This window comes from Lasioglossum baleicum, chromosome 12, assembly GCF_051020765.1.
Source record: "Lasioglossum baleicum chromosome 12, iyLasBale1, whole genome shotgun sequence".
NCBI classification, from domain to species: Eukaryota; Metazoa; Arthropoda; class Insecta; order Hymenoptera; family Halictidae; genus Lasioglossum; species Lasioglossum baleicum.
In genome coordinates, this window is record NC_134940.1 from 10968333 (window position 1) to 10984058 (window position 15726).

Genomic DNA, 15726 nt, shown 5'->3' on the forward strand with positions numbered 1-15726 from the left:
GTCATCAGTTGGAGCAACAGGAAAGACCGTCAGAGTTAGCAATTTGCCTGACTAGATCCTCATCGGAGGTTCGTCGTCGAACGGCCCTGTGTCTCGGCGTTCCGAACAGCATGATCGTGACCGATTGTTTTCGAGCGTGAGCGTGTGCAACAGCGTAATTGCCGCGGCTTAGAACGTCGTCCAGAGCCCTGATCCCTTCGCAGAGGCTTTCGATGTCGCAGCTCGAGTACCTGCGCGAGTGTCGTCGTTGGATGCCGGAATTGATCAAGATTGGATCCGAGACGTGCAACAGGGTCCTGTGGTCAATCTCGAAGTCGACGTTGCTGAGCTTCTCGTAGCTGCTGGTGGTTCCCATTCTGCCGAGTCTATGGCCGTCGCGAGAGCAAACAGATAGCATTCTCGCGGATCTCTTAAACGTGCCGCACGGGGACGAGGCGGTTGTCGAACTTCCGCTTCCGCATTGCCATCTGCCGGTCCTCGAGCTGAGCAGTCTCACTATCGCGTTCTTCGACCGATGGAAATCGGTCTCATCCTGGTTCCGCTCCGCTTCTGTGGATGTGGACGGTTCTGTTGATAGCTCGCCCGGTGGTTGCGCTTCTCGGGAAGCAGAGACGCAGCGAATCGGCGGCCAGCGACGCGCGATGTTGAGACCCCGAACGGTCGCGCACCCGCAAGCCCCCTCGCAACAGCATCCGAACTGCGGAGCGTTGTCCAGGCTAGCTGCGGCCTCGACCGCGGCCCGTTCGTGTTCTCGATCGAACGGCGTTCGCACTGGTTTCTCGACCTGCCGATCCTGGCAGACGGTTTCCTCGTTGGCCAGCTCGTTGTCGCGCCCTCTTTCGACGCATTCCGGCTCGGTGTCGGTCGAGGCAACGCGCAAGCTCCTGGGCTGCGAATCACAGGACGCATCGGCCGTGCGAATCGAACTCGAAATCTCGCGATTCCGAACATACGCACCGAGAAGATCGGCATCGATCGACAACGACGACCGGACCAGCATCTCCGGCGTCGACTGGCCGCAACTCTCGGACAGCGACACAGAAAATGCCCCAGAACGACGCGTCCACTCCCGTCCTGCTCGTCTGAGGATCTCCTCTTCTTCACGACCCGTCTCTGATTCGCCTCGATCGTCCTGGCTGCTCTCGTCTCGACTGTCTCCTGTCGGAGAACGATTCTTGCGGTCAACAGCGCCAACGCGTACCCGTGTATTCAATATTACACAATATTACACGAATTAAGAACTGGATTCATTCATTACACGAGAAATAGGGACCTCTACAAGAAACGTGCGTGCGAGCAATTGGTACTTACGCGAACGGAAAATGTTCGCGAAACCAAAGTGTCGCGATATCGATCCCGGAGGCGTAACGTACGGCGGCGGTGGACTGTCGGGCAGGTAATTGATCCGCTTCGAAGCATTCGCATCGGTGTCGGCATCCGTATCGACCTCTGCACCGGCGTCACCCCCGTTGTTCGGCACCGGTATCGACATCGTCGGCCGATTCCCGCGACTTGTGCTTGCCGCATCCGCCGCCGAACAGTCGGATGACCGCTCCATCCTCGAAGAAATCGTTTTGTGAATGTTCGAGCGAAATCACCGGGCATTTACGATAATAGCACAACGACCGGACAGTATCGGAATAGCATCGATAGTAACATGCAAAAGATTGTTGTTTAACCTTATAAATGGCTAGTTTTCTTTTCGCCGCTGGCATATACTATGTACGTAATAGGCATTGCGTAATAAAATCGTCTCGTCTCATGAGCATTCTGCAATACCTATAGTGGTGACGATCAAATCCGTCACAACCACTTAAGAGGTTAAAGTGTAGAAACTGAAAGACAGAATTGGATCAACTGGGACAAACGTGATTCGAACTTCGACTCTTTATGGTTTCTTCTGCAGCGGTCATTTGACCGAATATCTAGCGGAGCAATAGTACTATGGTAGATGGACGTTTCGCTCCACCGCTTGCTGGTCTGATGTGGTTCAGGTCACTTCAGATATCGCGCCGTTGGGTGCACACCTTGGCGTATAGAATAGACTACATGCAGATTACTCACGAGCAGCCGTGACTCGGAGAACTCGTTCCGCGCGAGTCCCGAGACCCGCAGGCTCTTCTTTTCTTCCGGGCCAAGATCTCCGAATCGAGGCCCAGTTTGACGACTTCGTCGTATCCCGGAGGCGCTTCATAGACCGGCGGGTCGTCGGACACCGCGATCTCGTCGATTCGAGCCCCGTCTGTAATGTCGAACACTGTCCAAAGTGACGGTGGGAAATCGATGCCAATCAGCCGGTTGTACCCCTACCTAACAGCTCGCTGATCGTCTGCAACCTCGACTGCAACTCCCTCTGTTGCCTCGCCCTGGCCCCCATTTTGTACAGCAGAACGATCAGCGCGGATATCAGAACGATCAACCCGAGGCTGCTCGCGACAAACACCAGGGTAGCCGTCTTTAGATCCGGGTACCGATCGATCTTCGGGAAGTAATAGTTTGCCTTGTTCGAGTGCCATTTCCGGTCCTGCGGATCCACATCCCAATCTACAAAACGAAATGCGCCAATGTGCCTTTCGAACTACTCCCGAGTACAATTGGGAGCTGAAACGCTGGTACCTCGAAAACAAGTCGCCGGCTCGTCGCTGTTGTCTCCGCAGTGGTCGAAACCGTCGCAGTTCAACTGGCTGGGTATGCATCTGTGATTTCGGCAGAGGAAATCGGAGCCCGCGAAACAGTCTGAAAATTAGATAGCAATGTCTCGAGCAGATGATAAAGCCTGACCCAAACCTACCCATGTAGCTGAAAGTTGCGTAGGCGATTGCCAGGTTAGAAGAAGAGCCGAACGTTCCTCGCAGGCTGACGTGGAAACCGCTGGTCACAGGGGCAACGTGTTCTCTGTACCTTGGAGGCTGCACCTGACTCGCCGGATGTCTTAGGATCTCGAGTGGCAAGAGAGCCGAGGTTGGGCCCTGCCTCACCACCAGTTCCGTGTTGCCAGCTGAAGGAACAGGTGTACAAATCGCTCATCGAAATCTTTGCATAAATATCCATAGTCTAGCATTCTCTTCACTGCTTACCCATGTCTGCGAACGCAACCACCTTCAGATACATGTGCGTTTTCGCGTGCAGAAAGTTCTTCGGCGGTCTGATCAGCCAGACGCAGTCGTAGGTCTTGACACCCTCGACCCCGACCATGTCCATCATGGTTATAGCACCGCCGAGATTCTCCACGTAGCCGCCGCAATCGGTGATGGGCTGCACGGACTTATCGAACGCGTGACCAACCACGAACGAGTAGAAAGCCTTGTAACCGAGCCCGGTTCCACCGTTCGCGTAGAACCGTATCAGCAACGACGGCCCGGAACTCATAATTACGGGCGGTCGAAACCTCGCGCCGCTGCTCACGTCCAACCTTTGCCCGTTCCAATCGTAAAACTATAATGTCCAACGGGGCCGAAAAGTCGAAATCAGTTTAGAAATTAGTCGACTGAGATCCGGATCGAAAAGGTAAAAGAGCTAGAAGTGTGCGAGAACTCGAAAATGTCGGGACGGGTTGTTGAAAATTTCGGGATTCCTCCCAGCAAGACCCACCTCCATGATCGACACAGTCGCCAACTGGAAATCGCTGAAAAGCAACCTGATGCGACAAGACGGTGCTTCGCTCGGGCACGCGACCACATACTCCAATCCCAGATCACGGGGATAACGAGCAGGGAAGAACGGGGATGTTAAAATACCGCCGCCGGTGCTGTTCAACCCTTTCGCTGTTTGGCCGGTTAACTCCGTGCCCCTCAGATGCAACCTGTTCCCTGCGGAACCAAATTGCTATCACAATCGAGAGCCTCACAAACGATACCGAACACGACTCTCTCTCTACGCTCTCGCTTACTTTCCGCCGTGTATTCCAGCGTGAACGCGTGCTTCCTCGACTCACTGTAGAGAAGTGTGATCGACAGCGTCCTCGTACTCGACCTGTACGTGATCGGCGCGTACAGCCCGCAAAACGGCGTCCCCGACACGTCTTCGTACGGCGGCTCCGAGATCCACACGTAGTCGCACCTGTACAAACAGGGAATTCAATATAAATTGAATGACTTGCGGCAACCGGGTAATACAATTGAATGACTATGACATAAAGTCTATATGAAAAAACATGTTTAGAGAGTCAGCAGTGACCTGCACGGGCTATCCATCGTGACGCTGCCGTCGCCGCAGTGGTGCGACAGCGAGATGCTTTGAAAGGTGACGATGATCACGCAGGACGGGCATGTGACCAGCTCGAGAGTGCACTGAGCGTGAGAACTGTTGTTCGCGTACATTCGCGAACCATCCTGTCTGGCCTCTGTCTTCGCGAGCGACACGTTCTTCGCGTACAGAATGCCCTTCTCGCCGAGCTCGAGATACAGTCGACGACCATTCTGGGGTCCGCAGATGTCTTCGTTGCGGACAACATCGCCCTCGGCGTTCGCAACCACCAGACAGCACAGTAACGCCGCACAGTAGACCGTTTCTATAAAATAGGAGATTTTATTTTAAAAATTTTCAATTAGATTCTCCCAATTACAACAGTATATACACTGCTGTGCAAAAGAAAGAAGCTCCCGGCCATATTTAATAGAAAAGCGTAAAAAATCAAATGAGAACACAGTAAGTTTTGAAGAAGTATTCCGCTGTTTAATTGAATAGTTCTGAGAATATGTGTGATTGCATCTAATACTTTCAATGCAATAAATCAATCATTGTACAACACAGTACTACATAGAGATATTGTTTGTCATTATATATCTTATAATTATACTGGGTGCTTCTTTCTTTTGCACAGTAGTGTATTTCGATAACGTTCTAAAAGTGTAAATAAATTTGAAGTGCGTTCAAAGTTCAAATAGAACGGGACACCTTCGTCGCACCAATTTTCACAGACGTTTACTAATTCGTTTGAAAATATAAGGGTTTGAAGGAAAATCAAACTACACCACACTTGTCTCTTCATACAGAGTCAACACTGTCCACCATCAAACTCGTTTTCCTTCATCACCCTCGGTCTTTGAAAAATTGAATTTTGCGAAGTCATTATCCGGTGGATCATTCGGGTCGATTAGTCGATCATGAGATTGGAACAACGTTTACTCACCGAGGCGAAAGCGACGATACATCTTCTTCCGAAGGAAGAAAATGTTCTTCTGTCTCTCGAGAAACCTATCGCGATTACGTGGGTAATTTCATTAGTCGCAACACTGTTACGTACCTTCTTATCACGGTATAAAGCATTTTTATGGTATCCTGCGCGTTCAGTCTCGAATACTCGTCTTTGAACCTTCCAACAGAAATTTTTACGTAATTTTTGATCGGTAACGGGTCGTTGATCGGGAACACCGTGTCCGTCGATCGGTAAGTCGGTAAGCGTATAAAGAACGCGATGAATGTCGAAACGAGATTGGCTTCGATTCTTGTTCAAAGTTCAAAGTTGAGAAGCATAATCTTTGACAACGTCTAGAATTAGATTAAAATTCCGATCGATTTGAAAATTTCTACTTACCTGTCTGCATCGTAACGATCGCCTCCAGACCGGTCAACCTGCTGATTAGCTGTGATTAGCGCCGGTACACTCGGATAGCGACAGTGCAAACCGCCATAGAACGTCTCCGTCGACGCGCATGCGCGTGGTTCAATTTTAGAATTTTTCAGGAGGATAGAACGCGGTGATATTCGTTTTCAGAGAAAGTTACCGTTCTTTCCTTGTATTCTTTAGGTTTTAGGTTATGCATTAAATGGATATTCTACGTTCTACAAAAATAAGTATTCCGTCGTTATGTTAGATTCAACGCCCCCTCAATCACCGCAACCATCGATGCACGCGTGGAACGCGGGACATTTAGTCTTTAGAATACAAATGACTTTTCTATTTTTCTGTTCTGTAGCTATGTTCACGACGCCCACACTTAGGGACGCATGCGCACCGGAGATCAAAGCAGTAGCTTGACGCTTCCCGCCATATGCTACATAAATTTCGGTGGGGATACGCACAGAGAGTTGCAATACCTCTTATCACCTCTGTGATACGCACTGTCAAAACAGACTATGAAAGAGCCAGATTTAACAATCGACGAGCAGCAATATTCGGACGATGTGCTAAACATGGAGATCGCTATTAATCCGGATAGACAGAGATTTCCATTTTGCATAGTTTGGACTCCGCTGCCGATCTTGACGTGAGTAAAGAAACGCGGACTAACCTTCAACAGTTTCGACTGGATCTGCTACTCCCAGGATCGGTCGTGCTTTCCTGAAACCGTGCTCGAAATTGCTTGATCTTTTCCGGCCGTGTCATCGTCGTCCCCCTTTCCATTTCTATTTGCATTTCATAAGGTACTTTTTACCGTTCATCGGTCACATGGGCATCGCCACTTCTACCGGCGTGATAAGAGATTTCGCGGGTCCGTATCATGTGTCCGAAGACAACATGGCTTTCGGGAAACCCACGAAATACTGGCAATTGAACCACGTGAAAGCGAAGGGAGGCGCTCGGGGATGGGATGCCGGTGTCGCCGAAGCCAGCGAAATTTACAAATCGAGAATGGTCAGTGTTCGCCGCGAAAATCGAATATGGTTTTGCGATTGGTCATGCGTAGACGTTTCTTTCTTTGACAGCACAACCTATGCTGCGACAACTGTCACTCGCACGTGGCGATGGCGTTGAATTTAATGTCATTCAACAATTCCAACGATTGGAACATGGTGAAGCTAGCGTTTTTGATGCTTCTCCACGGAAAATACACAAGGTAAATAAGTTCGACGGGAACGACTTCTGTCACGTTCGTTGTTCACGTAGTCGTGTCTGCCTTTAGTTTTCCAGCATTCCTAAAGACCTGGATGCCCTTTTGTCTTATCGCCACCTTCATCGTCATCGCTTGCATTTACCTACGATAATTCTCGAACGCGAGTCCAGTTTCTGCGAGATACAATGGTGTGAAGTAAACGAAACGGTTTTCAGTGGAGGTTGCATCGGTTAGGATCTAAGGTTTATTCAAAGAACGCGGTAATATTCGACACTACATTATGTTACAGATATATGTACATATACGTGAAGTCACGACGCACGACATTGTAAGCTTACAGTTTGCCTGCGGAATCGAGTATCGAGCATACAGGTGCCCAGTGCTGCCCTGCTCCTGCCAGAATAAAATAAAAACGTTCTTTTTGTCGGAGCAGATACGTGCGTGCTTCTTCGTCCAGATTGGACGGTCCATGGTCGTATAATATGCATAACAAATTCAATACAAATTTTCGCCAAGTATTGTTCAACGAGAACGCATCACTGGTCACTCAAGTTATTCATCTCCGCCTTGACGTCTTCCTCCAACGAGAAACTGTAACTATAATCGCTGGACTCTATTCTCTCGATGAACGACAAAATTTCGCCGATTCTAAGTCTGTCAATTTCGAAGTCGTTGTTCTTCAGGATCTCCAATCGTTTGCACAATTTGAACGGTATATCGTTTAGGAAGCGAGTGCTCTCCCCCTGGCTTGCCGCCGGGTCGACCGTCATCGAGGAAAACTCTGAAACCGGAGGGATATAGGGGTACATGCTTCCAGTTGGATATCCAGGCCCACTTTGTCCAGGTTGAGGCGGTTGAGGTGCTAGCTTTTTTTCTATGATTATGTATTCGTCGCTCTCGTCTGAAGGTTTTCCATCCTCTCCAGCTTCGGACGGGTAGCCCTTTTGGTTCTTCTTCCATCCAAACAGCCAAGACATTTTTCACGGAATGGAAAGGTCCGTGTCGATCGTCCCTGCTCGAACCAACAAAAACGAAAGAGGTTAGGTTCGCGTATAAATACAACTGTAATTATTCATCCCGATAGATCGACAGAAAATGCGACATGCACTCGCCTACGAAATTATAATTGTCATCGAGGAGAAAAACTTACGAAAAGCAAGAAAGTCCCTTAGAGATTAATCATCCCGCAGGAACTCGTCCCTTTGTCTTCCGAACGCAGCCTTGTCTCGCGACACGTCAACTCAACAGGCAAAAAAAAACAAATGTTGCACCAGGAAAATATGAGAGGATAATACGCAGCATTCGCAACTAGTGAATTCGCGAGATCGATCGAATACGATCACAGACGAGGTGCAGGAATAGACCAATCGCTGTATAGAATTTCGTATTGTATCGTCTGAAATACCGACATGGCTACGAATCGATGCGCAGTTTTCCCGCGCACTCCGGCGGTATTGCAAGATCGCGCCATTTTGGAATTGAGTCGGTCAAACATCGAGCCCGGGAAATAACTATTGATGGAATACGTTCGATCGTTGGACACGAATACGAGTTACTCGTTCGTACTAAATGTATCGTTCAATTAATTAGTACAAAATCGGTATCAAAATCATATGGTCTTAAGTCCCAGTTTGAATCTGTCTCATTTGGTTCGAATATGTTCGTAATGCGCTTTACCGGATTTCAACGGTGATCGTAAATACCGCTGAGTTTTCACCGCGTTCCGTCAGATGGCAGCAACGATCAGGCGAGCGGGTGCGAACCAAAAGAAGGGGAGGGAGTGAGAGAATGTTTGGGAGGGGGTTGGAAACCACGACGTCACGGACAAGATGTTGGTCGATCGAGGTCGTCGAAGTCGAAGCAAGTCGAAGGTACACCAGTCGGTAGTTGGCAAACCTGACGCGAACCGCTAGGTTGTAGGTTAGTTATAGCTGGTCGCATAGTTGCGTAGCTACGTCTCTCTGGCTGCGTTAGCGCGGAATTTGGAAAAATTTCACGAGCGAACGCGCACATATCGCGGTCGAATCAGTGGATTCAGTCGGAGAGTTTGTAACGAGAGAGAGAGAGAGAGAGAGAGAGAGAGAGAGAGAGAGAGAGAGAGAGAGAGAGAGATCGTGAGAATCGAGGCGAACGTCGTCTCGCGTGGTCTCCAGTGGTCTCTCGTCTTTGCTCGTCTTGGAGAGCGACTTACGCGTTCCTCGTGTTTGGAAACGCATGCGTGCTACCAAGGTAACGAAGTGCGTCTGCCAGTCGTCCGACGGATTGTTATAGTTGGACGAATGGCGTCGAGGTAGCAGCTCGATCGCATTGTTTTTATGTTTCTCGTGTGTGCACATACCATGCATATACGCTCTGTCTAAGGCGTATCGCGCGAGTGTATCGCGAGTGTCTACCGTTCGTCTCTTTTACGCGTCCAGTTGTTCCAAAGTGCTTCGGTTCCCAACCGCGAGAGAAGTCGTGCTAAGGAATCTTCGGGATCGTCGAGTGGCCGAAACATACGTGGTTCGCGAAGGTGTGGCGGCAACGTTACCAGTGAGTCTCGGTATTAGTGAATTTGCGCGGTACCGACCATCGCTGGCCCCCCTGTTCGCTGCCTCTCCGACTGCGTTCCACTCCAATCCTCTTCTCTCCTCTCCTCCGCGCTTCTATCCCATCCCATTCCATTCCATTTCATAGCTTACCAGCACAGCATAGCATAGCATAGCATATCATAACATAACATCCTATTCTATCCCGTGCTCAGAGTCACGTCGCTACTTTGGTTCTCTCGTCTTCGACGTGCTTCCGTTTCACCGCTGCACCGCTGTTCCATTCCTGTTGCTTGTGGTTGCTTGCTCGTTCGGGAAACACGGTCACCGAACGAACCCGACCGCGCGTCGCATTTTTGCCACGTGTCGCCGAACACATCGTACTCGAGTCGTACATAGTCCGCGAACAAGCGTCGCGAACATTCCCGGACACGCCGATACCCGCGAGGAATTCGCGAGATCTCGAACCCGACGCTTTCCTTTGTACCGTCTCGCCCCGCCTCGGCTACTCACGTTTATGCGTTTATCTCCGACGGACCGATCGGACGAAAACCGAATTTCCATTCCGATTCGATTCGGATCGGCCGGTCTCGGCCACCGACGGCATCGCGGCCGAACCAGTACGCGCGCCACTTGTCAAGATTTGAACCCGTCCGACGCCACAGCGCAGCGTTGCGATCCGAGGTATACTAAATAGGGCTGGACAGAACTCTTTTCTTAGGTTTTTTGCGTGTTGTGTGTCTTTATAGTGTAATTTGAATTCTATTTTAAATATGTCGCTTTTTATTCACACGATCGCAAAACGTTGGAAATATAATTCGGTAAGACGATTATCTTTCCGAACCTCGTTCCAAAGCATTTCGTTCGTGAAATAGCGATTATGTAGTCATTCTCTTGCGACAAAGTCTGCTCTGATGATGGCAACAAAATTTGTTACGTTTATTGTAGCTTTTCGTACATTGCTTATTGTCTAGACCAGGCATGTCAAACTCGTTTACCAGCAAGGGCCTCATTAAGTATTATAAATTAATTCGGAGGCCGTAATAAGGAAGAAACACATTTCGTTTATTAACATTGCAGTTGCACATATGAGATAACATACGTACAAAACACAATAATATTACAAAAATACATATCTATCAATTATTATACGAATTATACATATATATAACTGAAGTTCGATTTTCGAGAGTTGAGACTTATTGCCCATAAGACACTATGCACATCAGGTCTCACCTCTCGAAAATCTGACTGTAAATATCTTGATCTAACACGCGTATGTACTTATAATGTTAATTTTAAGGAAACGGGGCCGCGTGTTTGACATGCCTGGTCTAGACATGACTTCCTACGACGGGCATTCATTTTTTAACGAAATCAAGTTACGAGGTTTGCCCGGCCAATTGACATTAATCGAAACAGTGTCCGACGGGATTTGTTGTTCCGTGCTTTCGGAATGGACGCGCGATGCCAACAGCCTCTCGCAGTTCGCACCGCGTTTTGTCGGTGGCGTCCCTCTTACGTAAAGCACGTTTCCGATTCGCGTGACCCGGACCAAGGCTCCAGGGAAAAAAGCGATCGTCCCGGCCACTGATTCGGTAACGGCAATCCCGGACGAGAATAAAGCCGCTCCATCCCGTCGCGGACCCGTCACGATCGATGTTCGTTATCGACATTTCGCGCGGCGGACCACCGACTCGAACTCGAACTCCCGTCCGAGTTCTCCGTCTCGGCAAGTCGCGGTACGGCTCGGCTCGGCTCGGCAACGTTCGGCGCGAATCGAACATCCGCCGCAGGGTAATTTAAAATGCGATTCCAGCCGAGCAAAGTGTCTTTTCTTATTGTTTCCTTCTCTTCGCGTGTAGACATCCTAAAAGTCATTTACGATACCGGTAGCAATGGCAGATTTACTGCCACCTGTTCCTTCGTGCAGGTAAAAATGAAAATCTTGTTTTACGTCACTTTGCCGGAAGCGAACAGAACCCGCGGGAGACTTGTTGATTCGAGAATAGAATTGCTTCTGCGGATAGTTCATAGAATATTAACTCGCTGAACAGCTTGAAAACGATTCTCATAATATTAATGGCATTAAACATCAATTTATTAGTAATGGTAATTATCTATTTTTCTACGCTAATAGCTTCTAAGAACGAAATAAATGCGACTTTTGTGAGAAACTTTTAACACTGTCAACATTTGTCATCGTGTTCAAGTTAATTAAACGATCGTTATTCTACCAAAGAAGACCTAGGCGCGACAAAATCGTGGAATATTTTTGAACTGTTCTCTTGTACTGTTCGATTGTTGCTCGGCTAGAACTGCATTTCAGGGCAACGTGCACCGAGCTCGCGTTTGAACCTCGATCGATGAGGTTCGCGCGCGCGGCGGGGTTTATTATTTATTTAACTGTCGTCTCTCTCGCGAGTGTGGAAGCGCAGCACGCTCGATCCACCGCGTTCGTTCCGCGCGAACCGGATGTAACGCGCGGCCGCATGTGCGAGCGCGGAAGAATTTTGTCTCGTTCCGTGAACCGGTCACGGTCTCGGTCTCGGCCGCGGGATCGGTACCAGAGGTCGCGGGAAATTTGAAATCCCGGGTCCAGGCGGCGATAGTAAAGCCCATTTAAATTTAAATATTATCGTGAAACGCGAGCTGCATTCTCCTTGCAATGCAATTACAACAATGATAGACCGTGAATTTTTATGCAAGTTGAAAACTTTCTTGACGACTCTAAGTAGAGAGTTATAACAATAAGAGGGAAATCAATTTCGGTTCCTCTGTTTTGCTATTGATTAAAGCAATTATGTATACATTTTTTAAATGCCGACAGCGCTCGAACCGGACGAAGGTTCGACTCGCAATATCGGCAGGATGCGTCGTCACGGAATAAACGAACGTCCAATTTTCGTTTCAGGGTGCCACGTATGACGCGAACGGAGAACAGTGTCGCAAAGCCGAGGCGTCGATGGTAAATGGTAGATGCAGGGGACGGTGAATGTTGGAGGAAACAGAATGTCCAGCGAGCAACCGCGAGCGAGCGCCGTTGCGACCACGGGTAAGTGCTGGATGATATTCGCACGTGCTTGTTTATTCGCGACGATTCATCGCGAAAGTGAAACCGCCGCCGACTACATATCGTCCGTCGGTCGATCAAGGAATCGTTGGCGCGGGATCTCGACGTCGACGCGGGGCTTTCATTCATCGTTTCGTATATATTTTCGATCCGTGCCGCCCCTTCTCTCCCGCGATCGCACTTGTTGCCATTGAGCGTCGACGACGGGACGCGCGAGGCTGCCTAGATCGTCGACGCGACGCACAGTGGTCGATTTTCCGAAAAAGTCAGACGAAAATGATCACTCGAACATCTCATTTATTCCCGAATAATAGAATGCACCTGTTAATCTCGTAGATCGATGTATCATTCGGATCGAGTAATGACTTATTAGCATATTAAGGGGTTAATAATCAGCAAAATAATCTAATTAATGAAACCGAAACCAAACAATTCGAGTTGATCACAGTGGACGTTACTTTAACCGTTCCGCATCCTAAAAATCCACATAAAATTTGGTTTATTCATCATTACATCACCCATATGTGTTTACCATTCTCCATTTGATGTACTCTAAATGCGTAAAATCCGTAGTCTGGTGATCAAGGTCCGTACCCCATTCAGTGTTTCTCAGACGAGCGTAACCTCGCGAACGGACCTAATTAGAGCTTGCCTCACGACGCGAACATTTCCGGGCCGAATTCCACCTATTTCGACGGAAATGGCTCACGGTGCGACGTGCGATGTAATTCGACAAGGGGAGGGAAGAGGAAAAGATACCGCGCTTCTGCGTAGGAGACGCGGCGTGATTATTATTTCGGACTACTTGCCGCTATTTCGGAACCGTAGCGATTTATCGTGCAGGTCGAACCGCGATCGTGGGCGTCCGAGATGGGACGCAACAACGGAACGGAAGACCGACGCGACGGGGGTGGTGCGACCGCGAGCGTCGGACAGGTAAAAATAAATGACGGGGCGAGGCGGGCTCCTACGATCCGAAATAGATGGTCGATCGTCGATCGCTGTTGTTCGTTACCGGTTTCCAAGATGATATCTCGGTTCCGTTCGGTTCGCCACTCTATTTTTAACCCCGAGATTAGCAAAGCTGCTTTCGACGCAACTTAATCTTTTCCCTGAATAAACTGTGTTTCGATAACTTCGTAGTAACGCAGCGTCTATAGGTCCACTGGGGAGTAAAGCGAATATTTTCAACCTCGACCGTGTACACGATCAAATGATTACCGCTACCTTGACCTAGCAACTTCTTTTACGAATAAGCCGCGGATTTTATGCGTTCATGGTACAGGACAACCCTGTGAAAACCTCAGAAGAGTTGAAAATATTAGTCGTGGACATGAACGTTCCAGGTTGCTCACGGAAGATTAAGAAGTAAGTTGCATTATTCTCGACGTGTTACAATGATTAAACGAAGAAGTATGCTACTATTTAACTTCTATCTGGAAACGTTGTATTTTGCATAAAAATCCGCAGTCTTCGAGGTATCGCAGGTGAAAAGCGAAGTTCCCGCACAGGCTTGTACGCACACTGATGTGTCCTCACTCGAAGCTTGAAAGAAATTAGGAAAAAATGGCATCGTTCTTACCCGATTCAGGTCCGTTTCGGGATGTAAGCTATCCGACGGCTCCTCAGATGCGACATGTTTCGTTTATGGAGGTCGAGGATCGAGATTGCCATCACCGTGAGAACTCCTATGACCTTGAGCAGCATGAGCATCCTCGTGTCGTGTTCCGGCGCGGCGGTCCACGTCAGAAATTCGACCACGTCCTTCGCCATTTGCGACTCGGTCGCCGGTGTACCGTCCTCGTATTCGACCATGCCGTCGAACAGTATCTGCGAGGTGACGCGAGAACGGCACCGTAGAATAGTCGGGAGCAGGAGGGAAGGGAAAAATCGGACTATGGTCGCGTACTTGAGCCATTCCGGTGATGGTACCAGGAAAATACGGGTTGAAGTGTTGCCCATCGCCTAAATGTATGCCCGCCGGCGGATCTCTCCAGCCGGTTAGGTAGGAAAAGACGTAATTGGGACCGTTGTGTTTCGCGAACACTATGAACGTCAGATCCGGTGGATTGCTGCCAAAGTTTGCGGCCCTGGCCGCCTCTTCGTTCGGGAACGGCGGCGGCACCTTCTCCGACAATTTCGCCGGCCTCTTGAAATAGTTACCCTCATCATCGGGGCCGTCCTCCACCTGTGCCGGAAAACGGTCCCAATTTACTCTCTCGTAGCACTCGATCTTTACCATTCGGTGCAAATACTTTTGTTATAAAATTATTTACGCATCACCTAATACACTAATCCTTCTGACATTCAGAAAAATACAAGCTGTTTGGTCCGCATTTAAAAAAGGAATTTTTTTTTAAAGAGGGTACGAGTACTTTTGATACTGATCGCAGTTCCGAAGTGCAAAGAGTTAAGTTGAGGGAACAAGAGACGAATAAAGGTGGAGGAATCGGTTCGGGGCTACATATGTATATTTCCGGCGGTTTTATGATATGGCATAGTAACCTCGTACTCTTCGGCGATCGCTCGAGCCTCCGCCGCGGTGTGAGTCGCGTCTATCAGGTCCATGAAGCGGACGAATTGCAGGCTGTGGCAAGTGGAGCAGACTGTTCGATAGACTTGCCAGCCCCTTCGCAGAGCTGCGTGATCGAACGTCTGGAACATGCGTGAGAACCGCCAAGGGTAACTCGGCAACTCGGTCGGGCTCTGACCACCCGCCTTCACCGAGTCGTTCAATAGGTAGAGAATCGTTCCACAGCTCCCGATCGCAAGTCCCGCGAGCCGGACGATCCAGCTCCGAGCCATTCAACCAACAAATACGTCAATTCGAAACGAATTGTGAATAGAATCTGACACGCGCGAGTCTGACAGACGTTGTTTCGATCGCTCGACGGACAACCGACGAGCTACGCGATTTCTTGCGACCACCTTCTTTCACGTTCGTTCGAAAATCCGACAAGCTACAGCGATAAAGTATCGATAATTGTCGATCGCTATTACGTATCGCGCGTCACGCTATCATTCTACGTCAGGAATCATTTGCAATTGCAAACGCGCATCGTTAATAGCCCCACGTTTCTGTTCGGAGATATGACTATGTCTTTCAGTTTTAACACGTTGACTGCCACGTGAATTTTATGCATTCCAAGCAAGTTCCAAGTATTCCATTCATAGAAGTTATTAACGTTATTAATAACCAGCTGGCAAATTGTATGCATTCGTGACAAAAATATAAGCACGCAGAATGCAAAAGAAAAATAACATTAAAAGAATTTGAGACAGTCGTTACTTTCTTTGAAATTACGAAGAGAAGAAATAAATGCTTATGCACGTTCTTTCTCAAGTAATT

General features: G+C 48.8%; 6 protein-coding genes across 18 annotated transcripts in view; 2 read left to right on the top strand and 4 right to left on the bottom strand.

Moving 5' to 3' along the window:
* Nucleotides 1-4: 4 nt before the first annotated feature.
* Culd (CUB and LDLa domain) lies at nt 5-6375 on the bottom strand. Of its 5 annotated transcripts, none has more exons than XM_076435386.1 (13): nt 6234-6375; nt 5537-5574; nt 5246-5314; nt 4177-4510; nt 3890-4059; nt 3592-3809; nt 3078-3435; nt 2792-2998; nt 2617-2736; nt 2311-2544; nt 2065-2257; nt 1312-1559; nt 5-1158 (listed from the first exon to the last, which is right to left on the bottom strand). In XM_076435386.1, the coding sequence occupies exons 4-13, from the start codon at nt 4317-4319 to the stop codon at nt 5-7; spliced, it is 3045 nt and encodes a 1014-aa protein (XP_076291501.1). In that variant the 5' UTR covers nt 4320-4510; nt 5246-5314; nt 5537-5574; nt 6234-6375. The 5 variants fall into 5 exon arrangements, with proteins under 5 accessions (XP_076291501.1, XP_076291500.1, XP_076291499.1 ...); XM_076435385.1 differs by having other exon boundaries at nt 2065-2242; nt 5132-5314; XM_076435384.1 differs by having other exon boundaries at nt 5132-5314.
* On the top strand, nt 5989-7208 carry LOC143214406 (transmembrane protein 222). Its single transcript, XM_076435437.1, has 4 exons — nt 5989-6209; nt 6367-6577; nt 6649-6779; nt 6846-7208. The coding sequence occupies exons 1-4, from the start codon at nt 6079-6081 to the stop codon at nt 6925-6927; spliced, it is 555 nt and encodes a 184-aa protein (XP_076291552.1). The 5' UTR covers nt 5989-6078; the 3' UTR covers nt 6928-7208.
* Nucleotides 6985-8120, bottom strand: LOC143214410 (uncharacterized). The gene is made up of 2 exons (XM_076435442.1): nt 7927-8120; nt 6985-7788 (listed from the first exon to the last, which is right to left on the bottom strand). The coding sequence occupies exon 2, from the start codon at nt 7751-7753 to the stop codon at nt 7313-7315; it is 441 nt and encodes a 146-aa protein (XP_076291557.1). The 5' UTR covers nt 7754-7788; nt 7927-8120; the 3' UTR covers nt 6985-7312.
* Nucleotides 8121-8678: 558 nt separating this feature from the next.
* The window catches only part of Hdac4 (histone deacetylase 4), a 42049-nt gene continuing 35001 nt past the window's right edge, over nt 8679-15726 (top strand). For 5 of the 9 annotated variants that reach the window (XM_076435365.1, XM_076435373.1, XM_076435368.1 and 2 more), the window contains exons 1-2: nt 8865-9308; nt 12219-12359. In XM_076435365.1, coding sequence (XP_076291480.1) covers nt 12284-12359 — 76 coding nt within the window. In that variant the 5' untranslated portion in view covers nt 8865-9308; nt 12219-12283. Of the gene's footprint in view, nt 8697-8864; nt 9309-9519; nt 9989-12218; nt 12360-15726 lie in introns of those variants that run through there. The other 4 variants (XM_076435366.1, XM_076435376.1, XM_076435367.1 and 1 more) reach the window with 3 other exon arrangements.
* LOC143214411 (uncharacterized) lies at nt 13965-14339 on the bottom strand. The gene has a single exon (XM_076435443.1). It carries the CDS (start codon nt 14337-14339, stop codon nt 13965-13967), a length of 375 nt encoding a protein of 124 aa, XP_076291558.1.
* Nucleotides 14838-15182, bottom strand: LOC143214412 (uncharacterized). The gene has a single exon (XM_076435445.1). The coding sequence runs from the start codon at nt 15180-15182 to the stop codon at nt 14838-14840; it is 345 nt and encodes a 114-aa protein (XP_076291560.1).